The sequence below is a fragment of the Apteryx mantelli genome, chromosome 10 (genome assembly GCF_036417845.1).
Source record: "Apteryx mantelli isolate bAptMan1 chromosome 10, bAptMan1.hap1, whole genome shotgun sequence".
NCBI lineage: Eukaryota > Metazoa > Chordata > Aves > Apterygiformes > Apterygidae > Apteryx > Apteryx mantelli.
The window spans coordinates 1,445,471-1,470,300 of NC_089987.1; the positions used below are offsets into that span (position 1 = coordinate 1,445,471).

Consider the following 24,830-nt stretch of genomic DNA (forward strand, 5'->3'; position numbering starts at 1 on the left):
GTCTGTATGCACGTGGGGCAGGGGTCTGCAAGAGAATAAAAATCGTTCTGAATCACCGTTCAATAAAACTTCTCTCCCCCCAGAAGAGCTTTGCTCACGCTTATTTCTGCTAGACTGAACCGGCAGCCGTTTTAATTGCTGCACTGAAAATACTGCCCCGATATTTCAGATCCTGTAGTCTCGCAAGGCTGCAGTGACCAGGCGCCGGTCCCCGACCCGTTGGCAGTCCTGCCCCGAGGCTGCGTGCTGTCCGAGGACTGGCCTTGGCTGCACGCGCACCCGGGGCAGCGCGGCCAGCACGAGCGTCGGCAGGCCCGAGGGACTGCAGCAGGGCTTCGTGAGAAAGCAACGCAGCCCCAGGCTGCCCCTCGGCTGGAGCAGAGTTTATCCGGCCGGAATAAGAGGCTGAAGGAGGGAATGGAAATGACAGCACAGCAGCACAGGGCTGATACCGTTCCCGAAAGGATACGGCCAAGCATCAGCCTCGTCATGGAGAGGATGACTGGGCAGGATGCTGCTGTCTGGGACCAGGCCCTGCCGGGCGGGGTGAGAAGCACCCAACTACATATGGCTAAATACCCTGTCTGCTTCCAGGCCGGGCTTCGTCTCCCTTCGCCAGGAGCTCGGCGTGGAGAATGGCTCTGCTGACTCACGGTGGTGCCGCTCGCTGCGCTCCCGTCCTCCGGAGGCACCAAGCCCCATGAGCAGGGGGACACCACCGCAGCCCCCAAGAGCCAGCTCTGCTCCTGGGGCTGCCGCGGCGCCAGCTCACCACGCCAAAAGCCTCCCGCGCCCTCCTCCCGGCTGAGCCATCCCGATCGGGCACTCTCCTCTCCTCTCCCCTCTGCGGCAGGGGCTGGGAAGCAGCAGGTGTCCTTGGGCCGAGCTACGAGGGGAGGTAGTGACAGCAGCGAGAAGAGGTTTGCAAAGCAAGAGCGTGTGGATTCACAGCCCGGTCCCAAGGCCAGGGGCAGGAGAGCTGCTCCACGCGCTGGCACGTGGCAGCACATCCCTGCCACCATCAGCCCAAGCACTGCAAAAACGGCGGTGGCCTGGCTCGGTGACACCAGAGGGCTTCTTCTGTCCGACCCTCTCTTGAGACAGAGCAGGAGCACAGCGCACAGGCTGCTCGCATCCAGCAGGCATCAGGACGGGGCACATGGGTGCTGAGCACCTGCTTGGCAGGGCAGGGACTGGCAGTCCCCATCTGTCCATCCGGAGCCCTGCTCACGGGGCATCCCGCCTGGTGGGACGTGTGAACGTGACTGCTGTTAGAGGGGACAGGAGTCCCCTCTGTCCCCCAGCAGTCACAAAACCCATCTTGCAGCTGGCTGGGCCAGCACCGGGAGAGAGAAACCAACGTCGGGGCCTGACGTTTCCCAGAAGAGCAGCCACAGAGAAGGTAGAAGATCTGGGACGATGCCAAGCCCTCACAGCCCCCAGCCGCTGCCAACGAGCAACCCAGGCAGAAGGACAGGCATGACCAGAGGAGTCCTATGAGGCAAAGGTGTCCTTGGCTCCTGATTCACAGGCTCAGGCCAGAGCTGATCTGACCTGCTGCTGCTCGGACAGCGGGGAGCCCCAAAGGGCAAGGATGATCCCCGAGCACGCAGCCCTACAGAACAACGGGGTTTATTACTACAACATCCTAGGAAAGCAACATACACAGTTTCTGTGGCTGGAGCAGCTTGTTCTGCTCTTAGGTGCCAAATTTCTTCTGTTGGATGGGTGGTGGCAGCTGGGTCTTGATGTCCATGATGGGCCGCTCCACCATCACAAGGCAGTTCTCGTCCAGCAGATCCGCAAAGAGCAGGGGCTGCAGGGCAGGGAGGGGACAGGAGATGACAGCGCTGCCGGGGACAGAGCAATGTCTCTCCCTGCTCTGCCTCTGGCCCTGCAGCCAGCTCTGGCTTAGCCTTAACCAGAGACGCTGCTTAAGGGACGTGGCTCTGCAGAGAGCTGCTGGGGAAGGTCAGAGCCCACGAGATCACAGCAAGCGGCAGCACCGTGATGGGGACGCAGAGACTCAGAGCCCTGCTCTGCCGCGCCAAGAGCACGTATGACGCCAGCAGCGCTGAGGAACAGCTCAGGAAGGCTGCGTCCAGACTACGCCAGGACAGCAAGCATCTTGCTCCAGAAACAGCGACGAAGGGAGCCTAGCAGGACCATCTCTGCACCCATGGCTCCTTCCAGCTAGCAGGGCATCCCGACAGCATCGCGGCAGCCTCCTTGCTCCCTCGGGCCGAGGGCACCCACTTCCTCAACGCCACCCCTCCTCAGAGGCAGCACGTGCACAGCAACACCCACCTGGAACTTCTTGCAGATCTTGAAAGCGTGGAGCTGTCTCTTCCTGGCCGTCTCCGGCAGCTGCTTCAGGGCGCTCTGATTCATCAGAGAGGCACTGTCGTCAGGCAGGGGCTGCAGGGACAGCGCACAGCACACATCAACGCTGCCCGGGAGTCACCACCGCCTCCCGCCGTCCCTGTGCTCCTCAGAGCCACACGCAGGTCCCTCCTCCCGCTCATGGAAGGAGCAGGAACAGCCACTCCAGTGGGTCCCAGGTTCATTGAGAAGATGACCTGGGCACAAGCCCAGGCCTCTTCCTGGCACAGACACACGACATCCCCTTCATCCCCCTTCCAACAGCCTTGCGCACCCCACGCCCTCCCTGCCCTGGCCAGTGCTGGCCAAGCTCTACCACCGCTTTGGCCAGCAGAGCAGCGCCCGGCAGGTGGCACGCGTTGGGCGTGGGTGGCCCCGTGCTCTGCACCGTCAGGAGGGCAGAGCTGGAGAGGGCTGCAGGAGCATCCCCTTCCCCTCTCCTCCCTGGGCAGGCGCCAGGCTGGGCTCACCAGGGACTTGTCGAGGACGCAGAACATGTAGACGTCGTGAAGCAGGATGTGCGAGGGGTTCTTGGGGTTGAAGGCGATGTGGGTGATGGGCGAGTCCCTCTCCAGCCAGGCCTTGTGCAGCCCGCTGTTCTGCACCGTGCGGCTCCAGGCCGTGTACTGCTTCTCGGGGATGCTGAACTCGAACAGCTGCAGAGGCAGGAGAGGGCAGATGGGGCAGCTCAGCGACCCCGGCCCCGCAGCCCCGCTCTGACACCGCTGGGGACGTGACGGGAGGGAAGGGAGCTCCCTCACCCCAGCCTGTGCCAGGTTCGCTCCTCCCCGGGGCATCGCCCCGCACCAACGCACACGCAGGCAGCCCCCGAGCCAGCCAGGCCACGAGCGCGTCGTGGGGACAGGCTGCTACCAGCGACAGCAGGCGCTAACTGGCTGCTTCGCGCTCGGGACGCGGCCAGCGAAGGCCGGCTGGGCTCCGTCGCTGAGCTCCAGCCTCTGCCCCCGAGTCGCAGCTCTGCTGCGGAGCAGTGCAGCCGGAAAGCCCCAAGCCAGGAACGGAGCCGTAAGGAAGAGTCTCCAGGGCCAAACGGGGCAGGAGGAGCGAGCATGGGGCCTGCGAGCAGGGAGAGCTCCTACCTGCTGGTCCGAGTAGGCGATAACAAGGTTGTTGGTCACGGGGTGGATGGCGAGGGCAGTCACCGCGCAGCTGTACGTGGGCACCGTGCAGTGATGCTGAAAGGGACAAGAGAACAAGACCCTGAAGGGAGCAAACGGGGCCTGTCTCTGCCCCCCATACGCCCACAGCCTCTTCCCCATCCATCCTGGGATCTCTCCCTCCCTTCCTGTGCACCCATCCCCAGGCCTGCTCCAGGGATGCAGGGATTGCTCCCAGGGATGGGGGCCCATGCCGAGCCCATGGTCTCCTCCTAGCGCGGCTGGGTGCATCCCGAGGCGGAGGGATGGCGAGCACCGTTCCTGCAGCTCCCTCCGGCGCGGGCGCTTACCTTGAAGCGTTTCAAGCTGTAGAGGTGGATTTCCCAGTCCCCACTGGCTGCAGCCAGCCAGTTCCCATCCGCGCTCGACGCCAGCAGGTAGACGGCCTCCGGGGTCCCTGCGAGAACGCCGCCCGCCAGCTCTAACGGGTGCTCGGGAGCCCGCTCGGGGCTGCAAATCCACCCCCAGAGGACGTCCCAAACCCGCGTCCCTCCTGCCGATCTGGCCAGGACGCTGGGCTAGGCGGCAGCTGCACGGCTTGCCCCGGGCGCCCTGCTCACCCGTCCGTGCCGGCGCTAGGAGGGCAACATGAACGCAGCGCACAGGCTGCCAGCGGTGGGGAAAGGACCTGCCACCACCGCTGCAGGGAAGAGCAGACAGGCTCAGCCCTACGCACCCCTCTGCGCCCATGGTGCTCCGAGGGGGGCTGGGGACACGGAGCCGGGACCCCCAGGACCTGCTCTCCTCCCTGTGCCCCTGCCCAGCGCAGCCTCAGCAGCACGAACCTGACGGCGGCCGAAGCGTGTGCAAGTGTTTGCAGCCCCCTGGTTCCAGGAGCTGGAGCACGTGGACGGAGCCTTGATCGGAGGCGACAAAGAGGCTACCGGAGTCAGCAGAGCACTGGAGCTGGTACGCCGGGAGCAGCAGCTTGGGTACGTTGGCGACCTGGCAGAGGAGGGAGAAAGCGGAGTTAGCAGCCACCTACCGCTGCCGACAAGCCTTGAGCCTGCTCAGGCCAGTGGCGCCATCCGAGCAGTGCCGGGAGCAACCCTCGCTCCCAATGCGTCAGCACGGGGTCCCACATGGGAAAACCCAGCTCCCTGGGCAGCGCTGGCTCCCCGGGACCCTGCAGCCGCCCACCCCGGCCCTGGCAGCGGGACAGCCTGCTGCTCCCCTCACCTTCTTGATGCTGACGCTGTCACCCTCATACTGTGCTCGGTAGAGGTGGAAGCGGGAGGCTGTGGAGTAGGCAATCCAGCTGCCGCAGGGGGAAACGCAGCTGCAGTAGATGTGCTCCGGTCCCTGGAACCGCAGAGGTGCTGAGCAGGGGCTGGGCGGCCCGCAACACCCCGCTGCAGTTAGTCCCGTCACACGAAGGCCCGGCGGGGGATGCGGGACTGTGGTGGCGGGGAGAGCTGAGGCAGGCCCTGCTTTAAAAGCGCCCCAACCACGCGGAGGCCTCCCCGCAGGGCTGGGCTCCACGGCAGGTCTCTGCTGGCACACGCAGCTCGTCCCATCACAGGGGGGGAGGCGAGGAGCGCCAGAGAGCACCCGCAGCAAGGACGGCCTCCCGGGCAGCTCCCTCCTGCGCCCAGCAGAGCCAGAGCCCCGGGCTCGGAGCTCCAGCCCAGCACCCAAAGGTGACAGACTAACATGGTGACAGCTCTCGGCACCAGGTGGCACGGCCCTGCCCCGCTGCAGCCCGGAGCACACCTTCCTCCGGGGCGTGAAGACACCGCACGCGAGAGCACGGGGGAAGCCTTCGGCACAAGGCCTCTGTCGCAGAGGCGCAGGAAACACCGAGACTCGCTCTGCGGCTCTGCAGGCCCCACATCTTTCCCGGGGCTGCAAACCTGCTGGCCCCCAGCCCCTGCCTCAGCAGCCGTCGCTCAGCCTTACCTTGCTCTTGAGCTGCACGAGGTGCTCGGGCGCGCGGCACACGGGAAGGACCTCGCCGTCCTTTCCTGGGACGAGAAACAACCACGCAGCCCATGAGCAACGTTGGAAAGCGCACGGATGCTGTCAGACGATGCAACCGGGGGTCTCGGGGGGAGCTGCGCCAGACAACGAGCACCGGGGAACAGCCCAGGCCCTTCCCCGCCTGGCCCCGAGGCTGAACGCCCGGCACGCAGCCCGGTGCTAGCAGTTCAGGTAGGAGCAAGTGCCTGCTCTCATCAGCAGGGCCTTCAGGCGCTTTAGGTTCTGCTACGGGGTTAAAGACAGGGGCTTCCGAGTGCCACCCTGGGAGCAGGGCCAGGCGACTCACCGCTTTCATCGGTGGAGCCAAGTTTCCAGAGCTCTAGGTGCTGTGAGAACTGGAAGAGAAGGAGCCGGGCTTTCCTGGCACAAGAGACGAGGCGTCGCTGCGGTCAGAAATGGGCAGGCTATGGTGAACCCGAGGCCTGCAAGAAGAGGCTGGGCCAAAGCCAAAACACCCTGGGGCGCTGGGGACTGCGGGGAGGGGGAGAGGGAGGAACTGGTCTGATGGGATGGGAGCCCAGAGATCGGGACCCAACGGGGATGGCAAGACAAGCTTGGCAGGGAGCTTCCACCCCATCGCAGGAGCTGCCAGGCCCACCAGGCCGAGACCGGCCACCCCCATGAAGCAGGCAGCCTCCTCTTGCAGGAGAGCTGGCCCTGCTGGCCGCCTCCCTGGGCGCTCGGCAGCAGGCCGGAGACGCTGCTCGGGGCAACACTCACGTGGGGGAAGGTGAATTTCCGGAGCGCTGCCTCGTAACCCTTCTTCTGCATCTTCTCCATGAGCGGACGGATCACCAGCTGGGCATCCAGGCCTGGACGCCGGCAGAGCTCAGGTGAGCAAGCGCGGGGGCAGAGGTGCTGTCACCCGAGCCCTCCTCGCAGCCCGTACCTCCGGAGATGAGAGCCGTCGGGCTGTGCGCCACGGCTCGCACGTCGTGGGTGTGATGCTGGAAGGGCTTCGTCCGCACCCAGTGCTTGTCCTGGCTGCCCATCTTCACTGGCAGCAGCTGGAACTGGTACGTGGCCCCTGCTGAGGTGCCCACAACGATGCTGTCTTCTTTCTGGCGAGGAAAACGGAGCGTTGGTTCGCAGGGCACAGGCTGCCCGCCCCGCGAACGCAGGCCAAGGCCTGCCGACGGGAAGGAAAGCGAGAGAGCAGAGCTTGGCGTCGCCAGGAACCAGGCCGAAACCGGCCGCATCTTTCATAGCCCTGCTCCGGCCAACCCAGGTGCCAGCCGAGCCGACCGCTCCAAAGGGACCCAAGCAGGGAGCGAGCGCGCCTGGCTGAGCACCTCCACTGCGTCGGAGCAGAGCCAGGGGGGACCCCGGGGCGCTGGAGCGCCTGCCTGGGCACCCGCGTACCTCCGACACGGCCAGGGACAGGACGGCCGAGGTGCTGACGGTGTGCGACTCCAGCAGGGTCCCTCTCTCCCAGTCCCAGAACTGCAACCTCCCAAACGAGTCCGAGCTCACGACGGTGCCGCTCGACAGGAAGGCGACGCTCCACACGACGCATTCGCGCTTCTTGGACTTCTGCACGTGGTAATTCACCATGATCCGCTGGACGGTGCGGCCTGAGACAGGGAAAAGAGTTGGGGATGGAGAGGGGAGCAGCCAGGACCGCCCGGAGCTGAGAACCTCAGCGGCTCGGGGCCTTTTCCCCCGCGCGGGGGCTGCTGAGGCGGACTCGTTCGGTTGCTGCAGGACCTGCGAATGCCGCCTCCCCGCTCGGAGCAGCGGCCCCGCGGCACGGGACGTGCCAGCCTCGCGTTCCTGGGAGAACAGAGGCCGCCCCAGAGGAGCGGCGCTGCCCAGCGGGGCTCGCCTGGGCTGCGGGCAGCTACTTACCCGAACCGACGTCAAGCACGCGGAGGAGGTCGACAGAGCCGGCAGCGATGTGAGTCTCCGACGGGTGCCAGGACAGGCACAGGACGCGGCCTGCAGAGAAGGACAGAGAGAGCAGCTCCAGACACGGCCCCGGCACCCGCAGCCCCCCGTCCCCTCCGCCCCGGGACTCACCTTGCTGCCGGTCCAGGTTCCGCTCGAACTGGACTCCATCAGGCACCACGTGGAAGAGCTTCACCGACCCGTCCTCGCAGCCAATCTGGGGAGAAGGGCTCGGGTCAGCGCCGGGGCAGGCCTCCCTCCGCCCGGACGGGGCCGGGTCGCCCCCCGGCAGCGCTCACCGCCAGCCGCGTGCCGCCGGCGTTGGCCGCCATGCTCCAGATGGGGCCGCCGAAGCCGTCCACCGAGCGCTTCACGCGCAGCCTCTCCAGGTCGTACTCGCTGACGTCGCCGCCGAGGCCGGCGCCGAAGAGCCGGTCACCGGCCGCCCAGCACAGCGCTTCCACCGTCCTCGCCTCGTGCCCGGGGATGGCCTGGAAGAGCCGCGCGTGAGCGGGCGCCGGGCGCTGCCGGGACCGGGACCGGGACCGGGACCAGGACCCGCCGCCCCCGTTACCTTCTCCTGGAAGTAGTTGGCGGCGAAGTTGTAGACCTCGACGGCGCCGTCGGTGCGGGCCAGGGCCAGGCGGTCGGTGCGGCGGTGGTAGGCCAGGCACCGCACCCCCGCCGGCACGTAGCTGAAGAACCGCACCCGGTGCACCTCGAACTCCCCCATGGCGGCCCGCACCAGCACCGGCACCGGCCCGACGGAGCGCGGGGGGGCGGCCCCGGTACCGGCCGGGCCTGCGGGGGGCGCTGGGTCGGGCCCGCCGCGACGGCCCGGTGCGGCCCCCGACGGTGCGGCCCGGTAGAGCCCGGTCCGGTAAGGCAGAACCCGGTCACGCCCGGCGCGGCTCGCTAGGGCAGAGCCCGGTCCGGCACGGTAAGACCCGGCCCGACCCGCTCCGCTCCGCTCCGACCCGCCCCCGCCCCGCTCCGCCTCCCGCCGCTCCCCCACGTGCGCGCCGCGCGACCGGAACCGGAAGTGCGCCCGGCCGCGCGCCCGGAAGCGGAACCGGAAGCGCAGCGCGGCGGGAGATTCGGCTTGTTGCCGGGTGACCGGGAAACCACCCCCCCCCCCCCCACACACACACACACCCCGTTCCGCTCCGCTCCGCTCCGGCCGGGGCCGCCCGCCGGTGAGGGGGGCGGAGCGGGAGAGCCGGGCCCGGGAGCGGGGTGTGGAGGCCCCGGGCAGGGGCGGGGGGTCTCCGGAGCTCCCGGGAGAGCGGCTCGGCTCGGTGCGGCCCGGTTCGGCCGGAGCCGGTCGCTGACGCGCGGCGGCGGCGGTTCCTGCAGCCCCGAGCATGGTGCAGATCGTGATCTCCAGGTGAGACCCCCCCCCCCCCGGCCCGGGCAGCGCCGCGGCCCCCCCGGCGGCCGCTGCCCCGGTAAAGGCGCCTGTCCCGTTGCAGCGGCGGGGCCGGCGGCCCGGCGGAATGGCTGCTGGTGGAGCTGCAGGGCGAGCTGGAGCCCCGGCACGGCGGCGGGCTGCCGGGGAGCCTCCTGGGCGACCTGCACTACACGCGCGAGGTGAGGAGCCCCCCACGGCCCCCGGACCGGGATGCCCTGCCCCACCGCCGGGGCCCTGCCGCCTCCCGCCCGCCGCCGCTCCCCCCTCTCTCCGCAGGGCGTCCCCGTGCTCATCGTGGGCCACCACATCCTCTACGGGAAGGTGCTGCAGCTGGAGAAGCCCTTCGCCGTGCTGGTGAAGCAGGAGCCCGGCCCCGCGGCGGTGCCCGCCCGCTACGCCGTCACCGCCCTCATCAAGACCAAGCTTCTCTTCAAAACCCGCCCCAAGCCCATCATCACCAACGTGCCCAAGAAGGCGTGAGGGCCTGGGCCCGTGCCGGACACCGGCCGCCGAGGGGGTGAGCTGTCCCCAAGCTCCCCGCCGCCACTGTCCCCTGCCCCGGGGACCTGCCCTCCCCAAGCGGCCAGGCGCGAAGGCGCGTGTCCGCTTCCCTTCCCAGGGTGCCGGGTCCCCGCACAGACGCCTCCCGCCCCTGTGCCGGAGAGCCCCAGAGCTGGGGGCAGAGGCAGGTGGCCTCCAGCCTCTGCCCCGGCTCCGCTGCCCCATGCTGAGGCTGCACTGCCGCCGAGGAGAGGGACGCCTGGCCTGCAGTGACGCCTGGCCTGCCACCGCCGCGCCGGGGACCGACTGCTGTGTTGTGCCGTGCGCAAGGCGCGCTCAGCCTGGCCGGTCCTGCACTGCCACCTTACGTCGCCCTCTGAGAGCGACCCGGAGAGCTGCTGGTGACAGGCCGAGCAGCTGGGGGACACGGCCCCAGCCCTGCCTCGGCCCCCACTCCGTGGGGCAGCCCTTGAGTCGCCCAGCTGCCCGGGGCACTGCTGTGGGGCTGGAGTGGGGCACTGATCCCCCCCCACACACACACGACACGGCAGCCTTTCTCTGTGCAAGTCTTTATTGTGACAAATCCGTCGCGATACAAAACCAGACTTTTAAAATATGAAAAAATGCAGATTAAAAAATAAATAGTTTTACAAATAATCGGCAATAAGTGTAAATACCAAACAGCTACAAAAGTCTCCTAAAAAACCTCGTATTAAATAAAAAACCCAGATGCTCAACTGTAGAAAGGTTCTTGCCCTGAAAAAGAGGGCCCAGGGGAGGGAGCTGCAGCGGGGCCCGGGCGCGTAGCCGGGGGACCCGGCAGGCAGGGAAAGGCTGGGAACCGGCTCTCCCCGCCCGCCTCGGCATGCCCGGGCCCAAAACCCAGCGCCTCCCGCTGTCTAGACGGCTGCCAGGTTCCTCCTCGCGCCGCGGGCTGGGGGCAGAGGAGAGGCCGGGGGAGGCAGCTGGCGCGGCGCCACGGGACACGGCCCCGTGCCCGCCCTTGCCGTGGGACGCGGTGCGCTGCCACCCCTGGCCCTTCGCCCGCGGAGGGGCAGGAGCGGCGCCCGGTGCTGCCGTAACCCTCGCGCTCGCCCGGCTTGGGCCTGGCCCTGGCGGCAGCCACACCGGGCCCGCGGGGCTCAGCGCGGGTACCGAGCACCGCGATTTCTACCCGACTGCCGCTTTCCCCCCGCGCGGGGCCGCCCGCAGCGCCCAGGGCTCTCAGGGACGTGCCAGCAGGCGCAGGGAGCCCCGCAGCCCGCAGGGGCGCGTGCGTGCCAGCGCGGGGCCCCGGCGAGGCCAGGCAGCGGGCGCCCGGGCTCTTTGGCGAAGCTGGAGGAGGTGCTGCCCTCCCAGGGCAGCCGGGCCCTGCCCGGAGGGCACCCCACCGCCGGCGCCCATGCTCGGCCCACGGGTACGTGCCCGCACATACGTGGCCGTGGGGCAGGGACGCGGCGCTTCGGCCGCAAGCGAAGCGCCCCATCGGGAGGGGAGGAGCGCCGCGCTGGCGAGCGGAGACCCGCCGGCCGCCTCGGGACAAGGCGTCGCGCCAGCGCCGGCACCGGCTTGCTGCGGCTCCGCAGGACGGGACGACACCAGCGGCGGGAGCGGGCTGAGCCTGCAGCCAGCTCCGGAGCGCACGTGGCCATTTCTCCATAGCACCGTGGGAGGCCCGCGGGGGCCCCCCAGAAAGCACCGAAGGACGGGGAGGCCCCGGCCCCAAGCGCGCTGCCGGCAGGGACGCGGCTTCCCCGGGCACGGGGCCAACACCGCGGCCGCGCGAGGGCTTGGCCGAGCCCTGCTCCCGCGGCGGGCGCTCCGGGACACCCCGGCCCGGGCAGCCCCGGCCCCTGCAAGCTGCTGGGCTCCTGGTTCTTACAGAGGAAACAAAAAAGAAAAAAAAAAAAAATTAAAAAAAGAAGCAGCAAGACGGTTGATGAGCGCCAGGGAGCACTTGGCCATCGCCCCTGCTCGGCGCCCGCCCAGCGGGGCCCTGCCGGCGATGCCCGCGCTCAGCCGGCCGCCCCGTCCCCGCGCCGCGTGCCCCGTCCCTGCACCGTACGCCGGCGCTCACACCTCGGCGAAGGCCAGCCCGCACTGCTCCTGCCGCTTGCCGCAGCGCCGGGCCACGATGGCCAGGTAGAGCATGAGCAGGGCCACCCAGTAGCAGGCGTAGAGGATGGCGCCCGAGACGAGGAAGGCCACCTCGGTCTCGCTGAAGAGGTCCTGGCTGTAGGCGGTGTAGGCCAGCCCGCCCAGCAGCACGGCCACCCACACCGACACCGGCAGCAGCCCCACAAAGTTGACCACGATGGTCCGGCGCCCCGACGTGCCCCAGCCCGACTTGTTGATGGTGGCGATGGCGAACATCTTGGCGGGCAGCAGGCTGGACATGTAGAGCAGGGCGTAGAGGGACATGAAGATCATCTCGGCGTTGCCCCGGAGGAAGCAGGCGTACGTGGCCTTGATGATGCCCACCAGCTGCACCGTCAGGAGGAAGAGGAGGATGTTCCAGATGCGCCCGCGGTAGAAGAGCTGGATCACGGTGGCGATGAGGAAGAAGGGGAAGAAGCCGGTCACCACGGACTCGTAGGTCATCCAGAGGTGGTGCTTGTGGAACCACAGGGCGTTGTAGAGCCACTCGCGGAAGTAGGACTTGCTCCAGCGGGTCTGCTGGTTGAGCCAGCGCAGGTAGCGGGTGGGCGTCTCCGTCAGGCACTTGGAGCGGGCCGTGTACTTGGTCTGGTAGCCCAGGCTGAGGACGCGGTTGGTCAGGTGCCGGTCGTCCCCAAAGCTGCACTTGCTGCCCAGGAAGGTCTGGTGGTACCAGTCCTCGAGGAAGTGCTGCAGGAGGGCGTTGCGGTACATGCCCAGGGGGCCGCTGATGCACTGCACGCAGCCGAAGTAGGACTGGCAGGCGCGCTCCACGTTGAAGGCCATCCAGTAGCGCACGCTGCTCAGGAAGGAGATCCACGAGTCGTACTTGTTCAGGATCTGCGGAGGAGAGGACGTGAGAGCCGGTGCCGCTGCCGCCACCGCCGCCGCGCCGCCCCGGCCCCCGCCGTACCTGCACATCGCCGCCGACGCCGCCGACGCGGGGGTCGGCCTCCAGGATGCGGAGCATCTCGGCGGTGCAGGCGGGGTCCAGCACCGTGTCTGAGTCACACACCTGGGAGCAGAGGGAAGGTCGGGGCTCCACTGCGCCGCGCCGCCCACGCGCGCCCGCCAGCCAGCCAACGCGGCCAGGCAAGCCTGAGCCACAGCCGGCGAGCTGCAGCAGCGCCCCGCCGCGCCGGCAGCTCGCGGAGGGGGGGGGGGGGGGGGGGGCTGGAGCCCCGGCGTGATGTCGGCGCGGCTGCAGCCCCCAAACGCAGCCCTTCCCCCACCCCCGTGCACCCACCTGGATGTAGTCGACGGAGTCGCCGAGCGCCCGGAAGGCCGTGTACATCACCTCGCGCTTCCCGCCCCACTTCTGCAGGATGCAGGCGTAGGTGGTGCCGCGCACCAGCGCCTGGACCCGGGCCAGCCCCTCGCGCAGCCCGGCCTCCGTCTCCCCCTCGCCCCGCGCGTGGAAGTTGCTCCTCCAGACGTAGCTGCCGGCCCGCTCGGAGCCCATGACCTCGTGGAAGATGTCGCGCATGTAGGCATCGTCGGGGCCGTTGCCGTCCACCACCATCACCACTTTGAGGCCGGGGAAGGCGATGCGCTTGGCAGAGCGCAGGCACTTCTTCAGGTAGTCGGGGTCCTCCTGGTAGGCGGCGATGCAGAGGGCCACCGAGCGCCCCGGCCGCCCCGGGCACCCCGCGCCCCGCATGCGCCGGTGCTCCAGGAAGGCGAAGAGGCTCTGGATGAAGAGGTGCAGCCCCAGGATGGCGCCGTACAGCCCGAAGGAGAGGTAGTGCTTCTCCGTGTGGATGAACTGGTAGCCGGTGACGTAGGCGGCCAGGATGCCCCCCAGCACGGCCAGGGCGAAGAGGCTGGTCCCCACCACGCGCAGCGCCGTGGAGAGGCTCCCTGGCATCTGGGGCGGGAGCGGGCACGGTCAGGGCATGGCAGGGCGCGTGGGACCCCGGTCACCCCGGCTCTTTCCGGCCACCGGCTCGGGAGGGGCCCGTCCCCGTGCCCCCCTGCCCAGCAGGCTCCGGCCACGGCTCGGCTCCGGGGCTCGGCGGGGACGCGGGAGCCGGCGCGGGGGCACCGCCGCGGAGGTGCCCACATGGACACGGCCCCCGGGGCCCCTCCGGCAGTGAACGGCACCCGGCTCACCGCCTCCCGGGCACCGGGGACACGGGCACCGGGGACAGCGAGGGTGGCAGACCCTGGGGCTGCAGGGGCCGGGGAGCCCCCAGGGCAGAGCGCGAGCAAGGGAGGTGCCGGGGCTGCAGGCAGGGGGTGCAGGCAGGCGGCTGCGTGCAGGCAGCGGGTGCCGGGGGGGGCGCAGGCAGGCAGCGGGTGCAGGCAGGGTGCCGGGGCTGCAGGCAGGCGGCTGCGGCCAGGCAGGGTGCCGGGGGGTGCAGGCAGGCAGGGGGTGCAGGCAGGGCGCCGGGGGGTGCAGGCAGGCAGGGGGTGCCGGGGAGGCGAGCAGGGTGTCCGGCTCGGCCGCGGGCAGGGCTGGTCCCCGGGGTCCCGGTGCCGCAGCCGCCACGTCCCCGGTGCCTCCCGCCCCCCCCCCCGCGCCTCCCCGGTGCCGGTGCCGCGGCCGGTCGTGCAGCGCGGCGGGGGCGGCGACGCCCGGAGCTTGCACCGGCGGGACCGGGACCGGGACCGGGACCGGGACCGGGACCGGGACCGGGACCGGGACCGGGACCGGGACCGGGACCGGGACCGGGACCGGGACCGGGACCGGGACCGGGACCGGGACCGGGACCGGGACCGGGACTCACCGTGGAGGAGCCGGTGGTGCCGCTCGCCCCGGCCGCCGCCGCCGCCGCTGTGCGCCCGGCCCGGCCCGCGCGGCCGCTTTATACCGCGGCGGGGCCGGCACCGCCCGCAGCCCGCGGGGGCCCCGCCCGGCACCGGCACCGGCACCGGCGCCTCCGGCACCACCCCGGGCACCGGCACCGGTACCGCCTCCTCCCCCGGCTCCCACACCTGCCGCGGCACCGGCGCCACCCCGGGCACCGGCACCGGCACCGGCGCCGCCTCCCTCGGCACCGGCACCTCCCTCGGCACCGGCACCTCCCTCGGCACCAGCACCGGCACCACCTCGGGCACCGGCACCGACACCGGCACTGGCACCCCCGGCCCCGGCACTGCTCACGGGGCCCCGCTCGGCACCAGCACCGGCACCGGCACCGCCTCCCGCGGCACCACAACGGCACCAGCACCGGCACCACCTCGGGCACCGGCACCAGCACCGCCTCCCCCGGCCCCAGCACCTCCCTCGGCACCGGCACCAGCACCGGCACCGGCACCGGCACCGCCTCCCCCGGCCCCAGCACTGCTCATGGAGCCCCGCTCAGCACCAGCACCAGCATCGGCACCGGCACCGGCACCGGCACCGCACCGGGCCACGCTGGCACCGCGGGAACCTGCAGCGCCACGCCAGGTCAGGGCAGCGACGGCCACCCCGGGGACGCCCCGCCATCACCCGTTAGCCACCCGCCGTGGCACCCACCTCGCCCGGTCCCCGCCGTGCCGTCCTCCTGACACCCACGTTTCACCGCAGGGTCACCCGCCTTGTCCCCCCCCCCCCCCCGGCCATGGGCCACTCCCTCCGGCGGGCGTGGGGACATCTGGGGACACGTGGGGACACTTGGGGACACGTGGGGACACGTGGGGCCAGCCCTGGCCCCCAGTTCCCACAGCCAGGAGCGGGGCCACCCCGGGGACAGAAGCCCCCCGGCCCCCTGGTGCGCAGTGTCACCGCCCCGGGCTGTCCACAGCGGGGCCACCAGCCCGGGGACGGACCGCGCTGCGGGCGGAGGAGCCGCAGCCTCCCTGCTTTGGGCTCAAATCCAGCACTTTGGGGCTCGGGGCTGGAGGCAGCGTCAGGCCCATGCGACAGGAGTGGAAAGGTAGCGGCACGGGGAGCCGGGAGGCTTTGGGTCCCTGTCCCCATCCCGGCTGGTCCCCATCCCGGCACGGAGGTGTGAAGCCAGCTCGGTTGCGCCTTGGTGCGAGGACGCGGGGTGAACATGGGGTCCCCCGTGCCGGCGGGTGCTGAGCTGCTGGGAAGCAGGGACAGGGATGGGAACAGGAATGGGGATGGGGACAGGGACAGGGATGGAGATGCGGATGGGGACAGGGACAGGGACAGAGACAGGGATGGGGACAGGGACAGGGATGGAGATGGGAATAGGGATGGAGACAGGGACAGGGATGGGGACAGGGATGGGGACGGGGATGGGGATGGGGCTGGGACATGTGTCCCCACCGTGCTGCTCTCCCGGTGCCCGTGGCTGGCGCCGGACAGGGTGGCCCCGCAGGGACCCGCGCACCCCTTACCTTTCGGTGCGGCCGCGGCTCGCAGACCCCGCGCCCGCCACCGTCCTGCAGCTCGCTGCGGAAACACTTCCCGAGGTATAAATAAAATTCCCTCCTCCTCCAGCACAGAAATCTCCTTGTTTGCCGAAGCAGATTTGCAGCCAGGAGGCCAGAAAACACCATTAAAAGAGACTTTTCATGGAAAACCCTTCCCCCGGCGGCTGGCTCCGAGGCCGGGCAGGCAGAGCCCGGCGGCCGCGTTGGTGAGCAGGGCTGGCACCGGGGCTGGTGGCCGCGCGAGGGGGAGCCGCCGCCACCGCCGCCGCCGCCGCCGCCGCCGCAAGGACACTGCGCTGCCGGCGCGCACGGCCCCAGCGGGGACGGGGCTGAGCCCGGCGCGGGGACGTCCCCGAGCCCTGCGGCGCGGCAGGGGGCTCAGCCCCGGGCGGCACGTTTGCCCCGGCAGGACCCCCCGCGTGGCCCGGCCCCTCGTGCGGACGGTGCCGAGTGGCAACGGGGGCCGGGCGCAGAAATGCCGCGCCGTGTCCCCCGGGACGGGCTCGAAGTGCCCAACTTGGCGGGGGGCTCAGCCTGTGCCGCCGCTCCGGGACGCTCCTTGCCCGTCCCCGTCCCCATCCCGGCAGCCCCCACGCAGCAGCGCGCTGGGAGGGGACACGGGCGGCGGGGCCACCTCTGCCCCCGGGTCCCTTCAGGGGCCCGTCCTGCACCCCAGGGATCCCGCCGTGCCCGAGGCACCGTCTCCGAGCCGGGGACCCCGCCAGGCTCCACCTCCCGCCACCCAGGGCCAGGGCTGACACCCAAATTGACCCAAAACCTGGGAGTGTTTCCCCCTCGCCCAGCGCCCGCCGCTGCCCCCTGAGCGAGAGGGACCGGCCGGACCCAGCGTGACTCCCGAGAGGGTGACGCACGCACACGCACACGCCGCTGCGGAGCTTTTCTTTTTAATCCGGCCTCGGCCACGCGGGCGGAGGCTCCGGGCCGCGGCGGCAGCCAGGCGCCGGGCTCCATCCTGCTACGGCAGCACCACGATCCTCTTGCGCAGGGTCTGCGGGGGGAAGAGCTCCCTCCTCACGGCCTCGTCCAGCTCCTCCAGCGCCAGCTGGGCGTGCAGCACGGCGGCCCCGTCGCGCTCGGCCGCCGCCACGTGCTTCAGCAGCCGGTACAGGTCCCGCAGCACGTCCCGCAGCACCTGGCGAGCGAGCGGAGAGGCCGCGGTCAGCCCGGACACCACCCCAGCCAGCGCCTGGACGCTGCGGCCGGCACAGCCCGTCACCCGCGAGCCCTGGCCCGCCGCCCCGTGCCTCAGTTTCCCCCACTTGCAGCAGCAGCTACAGCAGGAGGCTCTTCCCACCCTGCAGCCCCCGAGCGCCCGGCTCCCCAAGCACCCCAGCCCCGGGCACGTGTCTTGGGGATGCAGGGATATCAGCTCCAGGTGCATCCCAGGAATGCAGGGAGATCAGCTCCGGGGCTGGGGCACGAAGCAGGAAGGGGAATGGGATGAAGCACCAAAGGCATCGGCACGCCATGGCACGGGGAGCAGCATGGGGAGCCGAGAGCTGTGTCCGGACCCCCCGGAGCCCTTCCTGCTCTGCTCCTGTGGGAGCTGCCTGCTCCATCCGTCGAGCTGCCCTGGCTCCCCGCGGGCTGCCGGGCTCTCGGCATCCCCGGCAGCGCGGGGCCGATCCCCAGGGTGTGCCGCGCCGCATGGCCCTGCTCCGGGGATTCCCATGGGAACAGCCCGTTTCCTTCCCAGGAACAGAGCCCCAGCGCACCCATTGCTAGGAAGCAGGGAGGAAAGCCGGGAAGCCAGAGCCCTCGGGAAACGGGTCATTTCCAAGTCAAAACATTTAGGACGAGGCCCCGCAGCGAGCTGGCGGCTTTCCGCAGCTTGGCACTGCCGGGGTGGCGCGTCGGGCACGAGGCCGGTGCCGGGCGATGCCGGCGCTGGCAGGCCGTACCCTGCCACCCGCCGCTGGCATCCCCAGCATCTGCACGGAGGCTCCGGCCATGCCACGAGCCGGGGACGCGCCGCACGGCCGGGGAAGGACAGAGCAAATCAGCGAGGCAAAAACATCGCCGTGCCCCGCGCCCGCATCCTCATGGCCCCCGTACGGGCCCCGGTGCCGGGCAGGGCCCCGCTGCGGGGATGCGCGTGCCGCAAGCGCGGGACGCGGGCTGCCCACGCCGGGCAGGAGGCACCGTGGTGCTGGGCGTCCCTGGAGCGCCGGGTCCCGCGGCAGCAAGGTGGGCGCTGCTCCCATGCCACGCCGTGCCGGCTCCACGCCGCCGGCGCCGGGATAAGAGGGCAGGCGCGCCTCTGCCGCGCGGAGGAACGGGGCCGGCCGTGCACGGCTGGGGACGGGTTCCTGCACCGCCACGAACGGGGCCCGGCCCTTCCTGGCAGCCAGGCGCTCGGAAGAGCAGAGCTCCAGGGAGGAGGAACCGAGAGCCAGGGAAGGGCCGAGGAGCTGGAACAGCACCGGGGGGAACCCGGTCTGCAATGGAAATGCAGCTCACTGAAGAGTGACGGTGCCGAGCCGGCAAAGCCAGAAGGTGACGCAAGGCCGGACAGACCCACTCGCCCCGGACAAGGGCTCCGGGGGGGTGCGGAGCCGATTCCTGCCGAAGTTGTAAAGTGAGGGATGTTCGGATGCTTCCAGTCGGAGAAGGGGAAACAGAACCTCTGCGAGGGCGCGGTGCTGGGCCCCCGTGTGCAGACGGCCGCCGGGCTCTGCAGGGGCTCGCGGGGAAGCCGCGGAGCCGGAGAAGGAGCAGCACCCATGGCCGCCGTCGCCCTGCCGCCGCGCCACAGCAGGGGCCGAGCGCCGCAGGAGCCAGGCGCGGCGGGAGGAACGAGTGCGAGCACGGCGAGCCCAAACGCGGGAAGGCAGCACGGGCGGGATCCTTCCAGGAGGAAACGCTACGGGAAGAGCAAGAGGCAGCGCTGCGGGAGAGGGGACAGCCCAGGCGGCAAGCGCTTCCCTACTCGTATCCCAGGTTTCCTTCCGCTCCCCTGAGGTCCTTCTCTGCGTGCCGGGGCCAACGCCAGCGCTGCTGCCGGCTGAGCCACCGCGCAGAGATGCCGTCACTGCCCGAGCGCGAGCCCGGTGCTGCCCCGGCCCCCGGCATCTCCTTGCAGCACCGAGCCTGCTGCTGGCCGGGGTGTGGGACAAGGATGTGAGCGGCTCCGGGAGTAGCCGGGGAGGATCCGCCGCTCCCGTGCCTCAGCCAGCCGAGGCTGCGCACGGCCTCCCACTGCGACGGACGGCTCGCAGGCGCCGCGGCGGGAATCACAGCGCACAGCGGCGCTCGAGCCGGGCCCAGGGCAGCGTGGGCAGCGTGTGCCTGCAGCTTCTCCGGCAATCACAGCTCCGCGAATTTTCTACCGCACCTGCGGGGCGGCTGCTGTGCGAGCTGCTCCGCACACCGGAATGTGGCAGCGGCGGCAGGACGCGGTGCTCGCCGGCCAGCTCGCCCGCAAGGGCGCCGCCGGCCATCCTGGCAAGGAAACGGACCCCATCGGGGAGGAGAGGAAGGGAGGCGGCGCGGGGACCCACCTCGGTGCCCTTCTCGCTGAGCCCCCGCAGCAGCAGCACCACCACGTGAACGGCAGCTCTTCGCACCTCCGCCTCGGGGTCCGTCTTGGCTATGGCTGTCAGGCAGGAGGTCACCTGCGAGGGCAAGGGGCAGCGTGAGCGCGTGCAACGTCCCCCCTCCGGAGAGGGCCGGGCAGCCCTCCGGCACCGGGATTCCCGCTGGCCGCAAAGCTGGCGCTGGGCCTGCAGGGACTGGGACGGGCTCTGCTCAGGGCACGGCCACGACGGGCAGCTGCAGAGCTCAGCGGCGATGAGCAGCACCTCGAGGAAGTCACTTCCCCAGCAGCATTAAGCACAGGGAGTTTCTCCAAGGCAGGAGGCGAGCGGTGCGCTGAGCTCCACTTGCTCCAGCGCAGGGAGCTGCAGCATCAACCTGCCTGCCCAGAAGCTTAGAAACCTGCCGCGGGAACCGGACCCTCGCGCAGATGGGATCCTGCATTTCCCTGTGACGCTGCAGGGCACTGACACGAGGGGATTCACTTCTGGTGCCCAGAATGGGCAGCACAAACCTCAGTCCACCTCAGGACTAACGATATCAGTGTTTCTGCAGGACCAGCAGCATTCAAAATCATGCTACATGGGTGGTTTGGAAGCAAGTGAAACCCGGAGGATGGCAACTTCCTCCAGCGGTCTGCAATGTCCGAGCCCGGGATAATCCCTTTGGAAAGGAAAGCAGCTCCAGTCTCTCGCCAAAGCCCAGCCTGCCCTTCGCAGCGGGCGAGTGAGTCCTGGCCGAGCACTGCGGCACGCCGCTGCGTATCGCGCAGTGTCCTTAGAGCCCGCTGGGAAGCCCTGCCGCCGGAGAGGCAGTGCCCTGGGACAGCATGGACCAGCCCCGCTGCTCACCCGCCGCCGGGAGCCGAGCGCCGCAGAGCACCTTCCACCGGGCTGGAGCTACGCAGCCGTCTTTGAAAGATTTAAGAAAAGCAGGCAGAGTTAAAGGAGCCTAATCAAATAGGCAGTGACAGCAGGGAGAATTAGAAGAGCTAGCGCGTTCCCGAAATAGCTGCATGTGTGGTGCATTGGCATCTCATCAAATGCTGTCATTACCCAATTGATGCGTGAGCAGCAGCAAAGGGAACCCAGGAGCAGCCGCCCGAGTCCCACGTTCATTATGTCTTTTGACTTCCGTCCAGGAAGGCGCCCTGCCAGCTGCCTGCGCTCCGGCCGCGCCGTGCCGCGCTGCACCGCGCCGTGCCGGCGGCTGCTGCTGACCCCGCCGCCTCCGACCACACCAGGGCATTTGCGAGCTGGGCACGGGCAGGCTCCCTGAGCTGCGGGAGCCGCCGCGGGGCTCGGCACGGCGTCCCGGCTCCCACCGGCTGGACTGAGAGGGAAACGGGGCCGCTCACGGGCCTGCGACTCCGCAGCGCTCGCTGGCTCTGCTCTTACGCCAACCGCGCTCGGCAGCACGACCGCTGCGCTCCTCGCCGTGCTGCCGCGTCTGCCCCCGCGCCGCGGAGCAGAGCCACCGCGTCCCTCGTGCCCAGCGCGCCCGGCACCGGCCCCTTCTCCCTCCGCGTGCTCAGACCCCCGGCGCGTCTCCCCCCGCAGCCCGGCAGCTGCCCCCCGCGCCTCCTCCTCCAGCCGCGCGCGGGGGCAATCGCGGCGTGCGTTTTGGAGCTGTTCGCGCCCAGCTGGCTCCTCCGGCTCTGGGCTGCGGGACGCCCCAGCGCGGCGCTCCTGCGGCCGCCTGCTCCCGCCGCCCCGGCAAGGCGGGCACCGCTGCTCCCCGGGAGCAGCAACGGGACGCTGGTGAGCTCCGTTAAAGGGGAGGAGGTGCCTGTGGCAGGTACAAAACGTGCCTCGAAGGTCTGTGCTCCAGCGAAATGATTATGGGTGGAGCAGATGCCGCCGCGTTTCCTTAGGGCTATCTACCAATCCGCAGCACAGGAGACGTTATTTCACTGCCTATAAAGCTTTCAGCGCTAAACCTGGGGCTAAATTTTCCCAAGTGTTTGCTTCAGACTGAATGACTTTTTTGCTTTACAATACCAGCAAATATCATTCTGTCGTTTCCCAGGATAAGTTATTAAAAAATAGGCTATTTCACCCACCTAGAAGTGAGAGCGTCTAATGAGCCCGCAATCAGATGACAAACTGCCCTCGTTAATAAAAGGCGGTCCCTGAGCTCCCAGCCCAGCTGCCTTCCAGGGCTCCCATCCTCACCGTCCGCCGGGACGCCGCACGCGCTTCCGGGCATGCGGGGCTGCAGGACGCTCGGCTGAGCGTCCGCTCGCACCATCGGCCCCTGCAGGCCCTCGGCTCTCGCGCGGAGCGGGGCGACGGCACTCACGTTTCATCCCCACCCCGGCAGCAACTACGAGCGAGGGGAATGATACCTCCTGGACCACAGAGCCCAGCTGGAAGCCGAGCCGCTGGCACAGCTCCCCCAGGTTGGAGAGGCTGCTGGCGCGCAGCGTGCTGTCCGGGTCCCGCGAGCCCCGCAGGAAGGCGTGGATCAGGGCGTCTCCGTGCTTGCAGACCATGTCCCCTGCAAGAGGAAGAAGAGGCGCGGGTCAGCGCACGGCTCCGGGCTTGCAGAGCAGCCGGCCGCGAGGCCGGGAGCAGCCTGCGTGGGCAGGGAGGAATTCCCCAAGCCCCCGTCCCCGGGGTGGGGCTTGCTCCTCCGCAGCCTTTAAGAGCTGCCGCGCGCCAGGCGAAGCCCAGCTGGCGGCGGCGGCTGCCGTGTGGCTCCCGGCTCGAGCTGCCCTCGCCCCGCGCGCAGGCTGCGGGAGCGTGACGGCCTCGCGCCCTCCGCACCGCTGCCCCTGCCCCTGCCTTGCACCCGCGTTAAGCCACAAGCGTATCCTTAATGGTGCCCTGCTGCGATACGCGGCACGAGGGCTCAGCTTTCCAGCTGCAAGCCCGCAGGTCCCTGAGCAAACCCGGCACCACGGCGTGGATCAGCCGCGTTTTATGCCTCCCGGAGCAAAGACCTTTGTCTGCGTCTGCTCAGTGCATCACATTTCCCTTCAGTCTTCTGCCGAGCCTTTCAAACAGATGATGTACTACAAATATAACGATCAATAAAAATTATGTGTGAAGGCCCAAATTCTCAGATAGTTCAGCTGTACAAAACCCACACCCAATTAGCACATGCAAACACTGTGGATGTGTGAGCCAGCTAATTAGGTATACGTGTGCGCACAGTCAGTGACCTGCATGCACAATTACCCAACGCAAAAGGACACTCGGAGGTGCGTTCTTGCATGAGCTGAAAAGCCAGCCGTAAACCTTCCCAAACGCGTAGACACCTTTTTGCAAGGACGGTTCCCATATAACAGGGGTTGCTCCCACAAAGGTTAATTTGGAGAGACGTTTGCATGGGATGAATGAAGGAAAGAAAGCCCTAGCTATCTTGCAAGCACTTTAAGGGCTCCTATGAGCCCAGCGTTTTCCCTGGTCTCCCAGTGGCCTCTGAGCTCCACAAACTCCTCCAGCGTTGTTGCTCTGCACTGGAAGGTGTCCGAGGAGATGGTGGGCGCTGCCCAGAGGTGCCATGGGAGGAGGAAGCAGAAATAAGCCCTGCAGATGGTGGGATCCCATCAAGCTTTCTCCTTCTGGCATGAGACGTGGGCAGGTTGGCCAGGAGGAGACAGAAGAGGAAGGTCCATGACCATGGTGGGGCCTTGGATGGAGGAGTATGAATCAAAGGGCAATCGAGGGACGCAGCGTGAACCTCCACGCTGCGCGGAGGAGCCAGGGAGGGAGCGCAGCCCGGTGCCCGCGTGGGCTCGTGGCTGCTGCCGGGGCCGAGACCACTGGCCCTGTGCTGCCTGCGGCAGCGGGACGGGGCCAAGGAGCCCAAATATTTAACGAGATAGCCAAAAGCTGGGCGAAGAGAAGGCAAGGCTGCAGGGCTTCTCCGCAGTGCGGGAGCCCAGGCACCGCGGCGATGCCAAGGACTGTGACGCTCGTTCATGAGTGCAGTCTGCTCTGGGCTCGCGCCTTCGGGAGTCGGTATTAAGGCAGCTGAAGCAGATGCTTGGAAGTTCAAGTCGCAGAAAGAGCGCAGAGCATCTACCTTCCTCGCAGGGAACAAGGCAAATGCTTCCTGATTGAGAAACGTCTCCCTTGACACACTTGGAGCAGACTTAACACTTCCGTCATGAAAGCCGACTGGAATGACGCAAATTTGTCAGGAGCCCTTGGAGACGGGAAGAGCTTCTCCCTCCCCTGCCCCGGTGGGACGGTGGCTCCGGAGCAGCACGGTGCTGTCCCGTGGACCCACGCGCTCCCCGTCCCCAGCACCAGCAGCGTTGGCTTACGGAGGCGGCTCGCTGCTGTCCTCCTCCCAGCCCCTGAGCGGATCCCGACTCGTCCTCAGCTCTGCTGCGGGTGCCGGCAGCAGGAGCGCGGGTACGGGGAGGCCGGCAGAGGCGCGGGGCTGCACGCGGCCCCGGTGGTGGGGCACAGGCCGGACCCCCGCCCTGCCCGCGTGGGTGCCGGGGCTGGGACGTAGCAGGGCGAGTGGCCCCGCTCCGGCGCAGGAGGAAGGCAGCGAGCCAGGTTTCGCTTCTCCGCGCACACCGTTCCTGTAAAGCCCCAGGGCTCCCGCGCTTCCCAATCCAAGGCCGCTGCTCGACCTGCAGCACCCAAGGGTGGTTTCCTACACGAGCCACGGAGTGTAAGCCAGGAACCCCAGCCCTGCTGTGCAAATAACCCGGGATCAGGTGCCCCCGGAAAGCGCAGAGGTGCCTTCTGCCCAAAGGGCCGGTCCAGTCCCCCGCGCGGAGGCAGGGCCCCAAGGCAGCGCGTCCCGCTGCCTCCTTCCGCGCGAGCCAAGCGGCCCCACGGCGCCTGGAGCGTCACCGAGCCGCGGCCGCGGATGAAGCAGGGCTGCAGCGCAGGCGGCTGCTGCAAGGGCGTCCCCCGCTCTTCCCGCACGGTTGGCGGCCTCGCACCACGAGCCCTGCGCTCCGGAGACGCCCCAGCGGGAGCCCGGGACGGGGCAGCGAGGCACCTTGCTGGCGCTGAGCAGCCACCCGTGCTCGATGAAATCACAGCCATGAATTTGGGACGGTTATACAATATCCTGCTGAAGATAACGATCAACCGAGTGGACTTTTATGGGCTATCCGGCCTCCTGCTCCAGCCTCGGCGTAAAACAATTTAACCTCTATCACCGAGCTCGTTTTTCTCCCATTTTCAGAGCAGCGGAGTCGGAGGAACGGTCCCCGCTCACCTCCCGGGGCCGAGCGGGCGGTGCGGCTTCTCCTCCGCGCCGGGCGCTCTCAGCACGTACCGCGGCACGGAGCCGCCTTGGTGCCGCAGCAGGCGCCGGTCCTGACGGGGCTTGCGAGGGCGGCTGCCGCGGCACCGCGCTTCCGCCGGCCTGCCGCAACCGCAGCTCCGGTCTGCGCACGCCGAGGGCCACGTTCCTGCCTCCCCCGCCGCCGCCGTCCGCAGCAGGAGCGCGCGCGCTGGGCACGGCGAACGGTT

The 24,830-nt window shown here is 69.1% G+C and overlaps 4 protein-coding genes across 5 annotated transcripts in view; 1 reads left to right on the forward strand and 3 right to left on the reverse strand.

Annotated features, from left to right (window-relative positions):
- Positions 1-1,622: 1,622 nt before the first annotated feature.
- UTP4 (UTP4 small subunit processome component) lies at positions 1,623-8,386 on the reverse strand. The gene is made up of 16 exons (XM_067302317.1): positions 8,002-8,386; positions 7,727-7,918; positions 7,560-7,644; positions 7,389-7,478; positions 6,903-7,114; positions 6,430-6,601; positions 6,261-6,352; positions 5,827-5,923; positions 5,460-5,524; positions 4,740-4,862; positions 4,346-4,505; positions 3,851-3,957; positions 3,483-3,578; positions 2,853-3,038; positions 2,308-2,418; positions 1,623-1,816 (listed from the first exon to the last, which is right to left on the reverse strand). The coding sequence occupies exons 1-16, from the start codon at positions 8,158-8,160 to the stop codon at positions 1,700-1,702; spliced, it is 2,064 nt and encodes a 687-aa protein (XP_067158418.1). The 5' UTR covers positions 8,161-8,386; the 3' UTR covers positions 1,623-1,699.
- A 191-nt stretch (positions 8,387-8,577) lies between these two features.
- On the forward strand, positions 8,578-9,996 carry CHTF8 (chromosome transmission fidelity factor 8). Of its 2 annotated transcripts, XM_067302320.1 has the most exons (4): positions 8,578-8,814; positions 8,900-9,017; positions 9,115-9,355; positions 9,458-9,996. In XM_067302320.1, exons 1-3 carry the CDS (start codon positions 8,792-8,794, stop codon positions 9,316-9,318), a joined length of 345 nt encoding a protein of 114 aa, XP_067158421.1. In that variant the 5' UTR covers positions 8,578-8,791; the 3' UTR covers positions 9,319-9,355; positions 9,458-9,996. The 2 variants fall into 2 exon arrangements, with proteins under 2 accessions (XP_067158421.1, XP_067158420.1); XM_067302319.1 differs by having other exon boundaries at positions 9,115-9,996.
- Positions 9,997-10,165: 169 nt separating this feature from the next.
- Positions 10,166-14,278, reverse strand: HAS3 (hyaluronan synthase 3). Its single transcript, XM_067302318.1, has 4 exons — positions 14,226-14,278; positions 12,743-13,363; positions 12,410-12,511; positions 10,166-12,336 (listed from the first exon to the last, which is right to left on the reverse strand). The coding sequence occupies exons 2-4, from the start codon at positions 13,361-13,363 to the stop codon at positions 11,413-11,415; spliced, it is 1,647 nt and encodes a 548-aa protein (XP_067158419.1). The 5' UTR covers positions 14,226-14,278; the 3' UTR covers positions 10,166-11,412.
- Positions 14,279-16,714: 2,436 nt separating this feature from the next.
- TANGO6 (transport and golgi organization 6 homolog) overlaps positions 16,715-24,830 on the reverse strand; it is a 41,886-nt gene continuing 33,770 nt past the window's right edge. Inside the window, exons 15-17 of the mRNA XM_067302321.1 lie at positions 21,728-21,879; positions 19,347-19,460; positions 16,715-16,978 (exon numbers count right to left, since the gene is read on the reverse strand). Of these exons, the coding sequence (XP_067158422.1) occupies positions 16,802-16,978; positions 19,347-19,460; positions 21,728-21,879 (443 nt within the window). The 3' untranslated portion in view covers positions 16,715-16,801. The remainder of the gene's footprint in view (positions 16,979-19,346; positions 19,461-21,727; positions 21,880-24,830) is intronic.

Bases quoted from the DNA above. Each gene is read 5' to 3' on its own strand.
- UTP4 (XM_067302317.1), bottom strand. From the start codon at position 8,160: ATGGGGGAGTTCGAGGTGCACCGGGTGCGGTTCTTCAGCTACGTGCCG. The intron at 4,506-4,739 runs GTGAGGGGAGCA...CTCCTCTGCCAG, and splicing joins ACAGCGTCAGCATCAAGAAG to GTCGCCAACGTACCCAAGCT. The intron at 3,579-3,850 runs GTAAGCGCCCGC...TGTCCCTTTCAG, and splicing joins ACAGCTTGAAACGCTTCAAG to CATCACTGCACGGTGCCCAC.
- CHTF8 (XM_067302319.1), top strand. From the start codon at position 8,792: ATGGTGCAGATCGTGATCTCCAG. The intron at 8,815-8,899 runs GTGAGACCCCCC...GTCCCGTTGCAG, and splicing joins GTGCAGATCGTGATCTCCAG to CGGCGGGGCCGGCGGCCCGG. The intron at 9,018-9,114 runs GTGAGGAGCCCC...CTCTCTCCGCAG, and splicing joins ACCTGCACTACACGCGCGAG to GGCGTCCCCGTGCTCATCGT.
- HAS3 (XM_067302318.1), bottom strand. From the start codon at position 13,363: ATGCCAGGGAGCCTCTCCACGGCGCTGCGCGTGGTGGGGACCAGCCTC. The intron at 12,512-12,742 runs GTGGGTGCACGG...CTCTGCTCCCAG, and splicing joins ACTCCGTCGACTACATCCAG to GTGTGTGACTCAGACACGGT. The intron at 12,337-12,409 runs GTACGGCGGGGG...TCTCCTCCGCAG, and splicing joins GCGTCGGCGGCGATGTGCAG to ATCCTGAACAAGTACGACTC.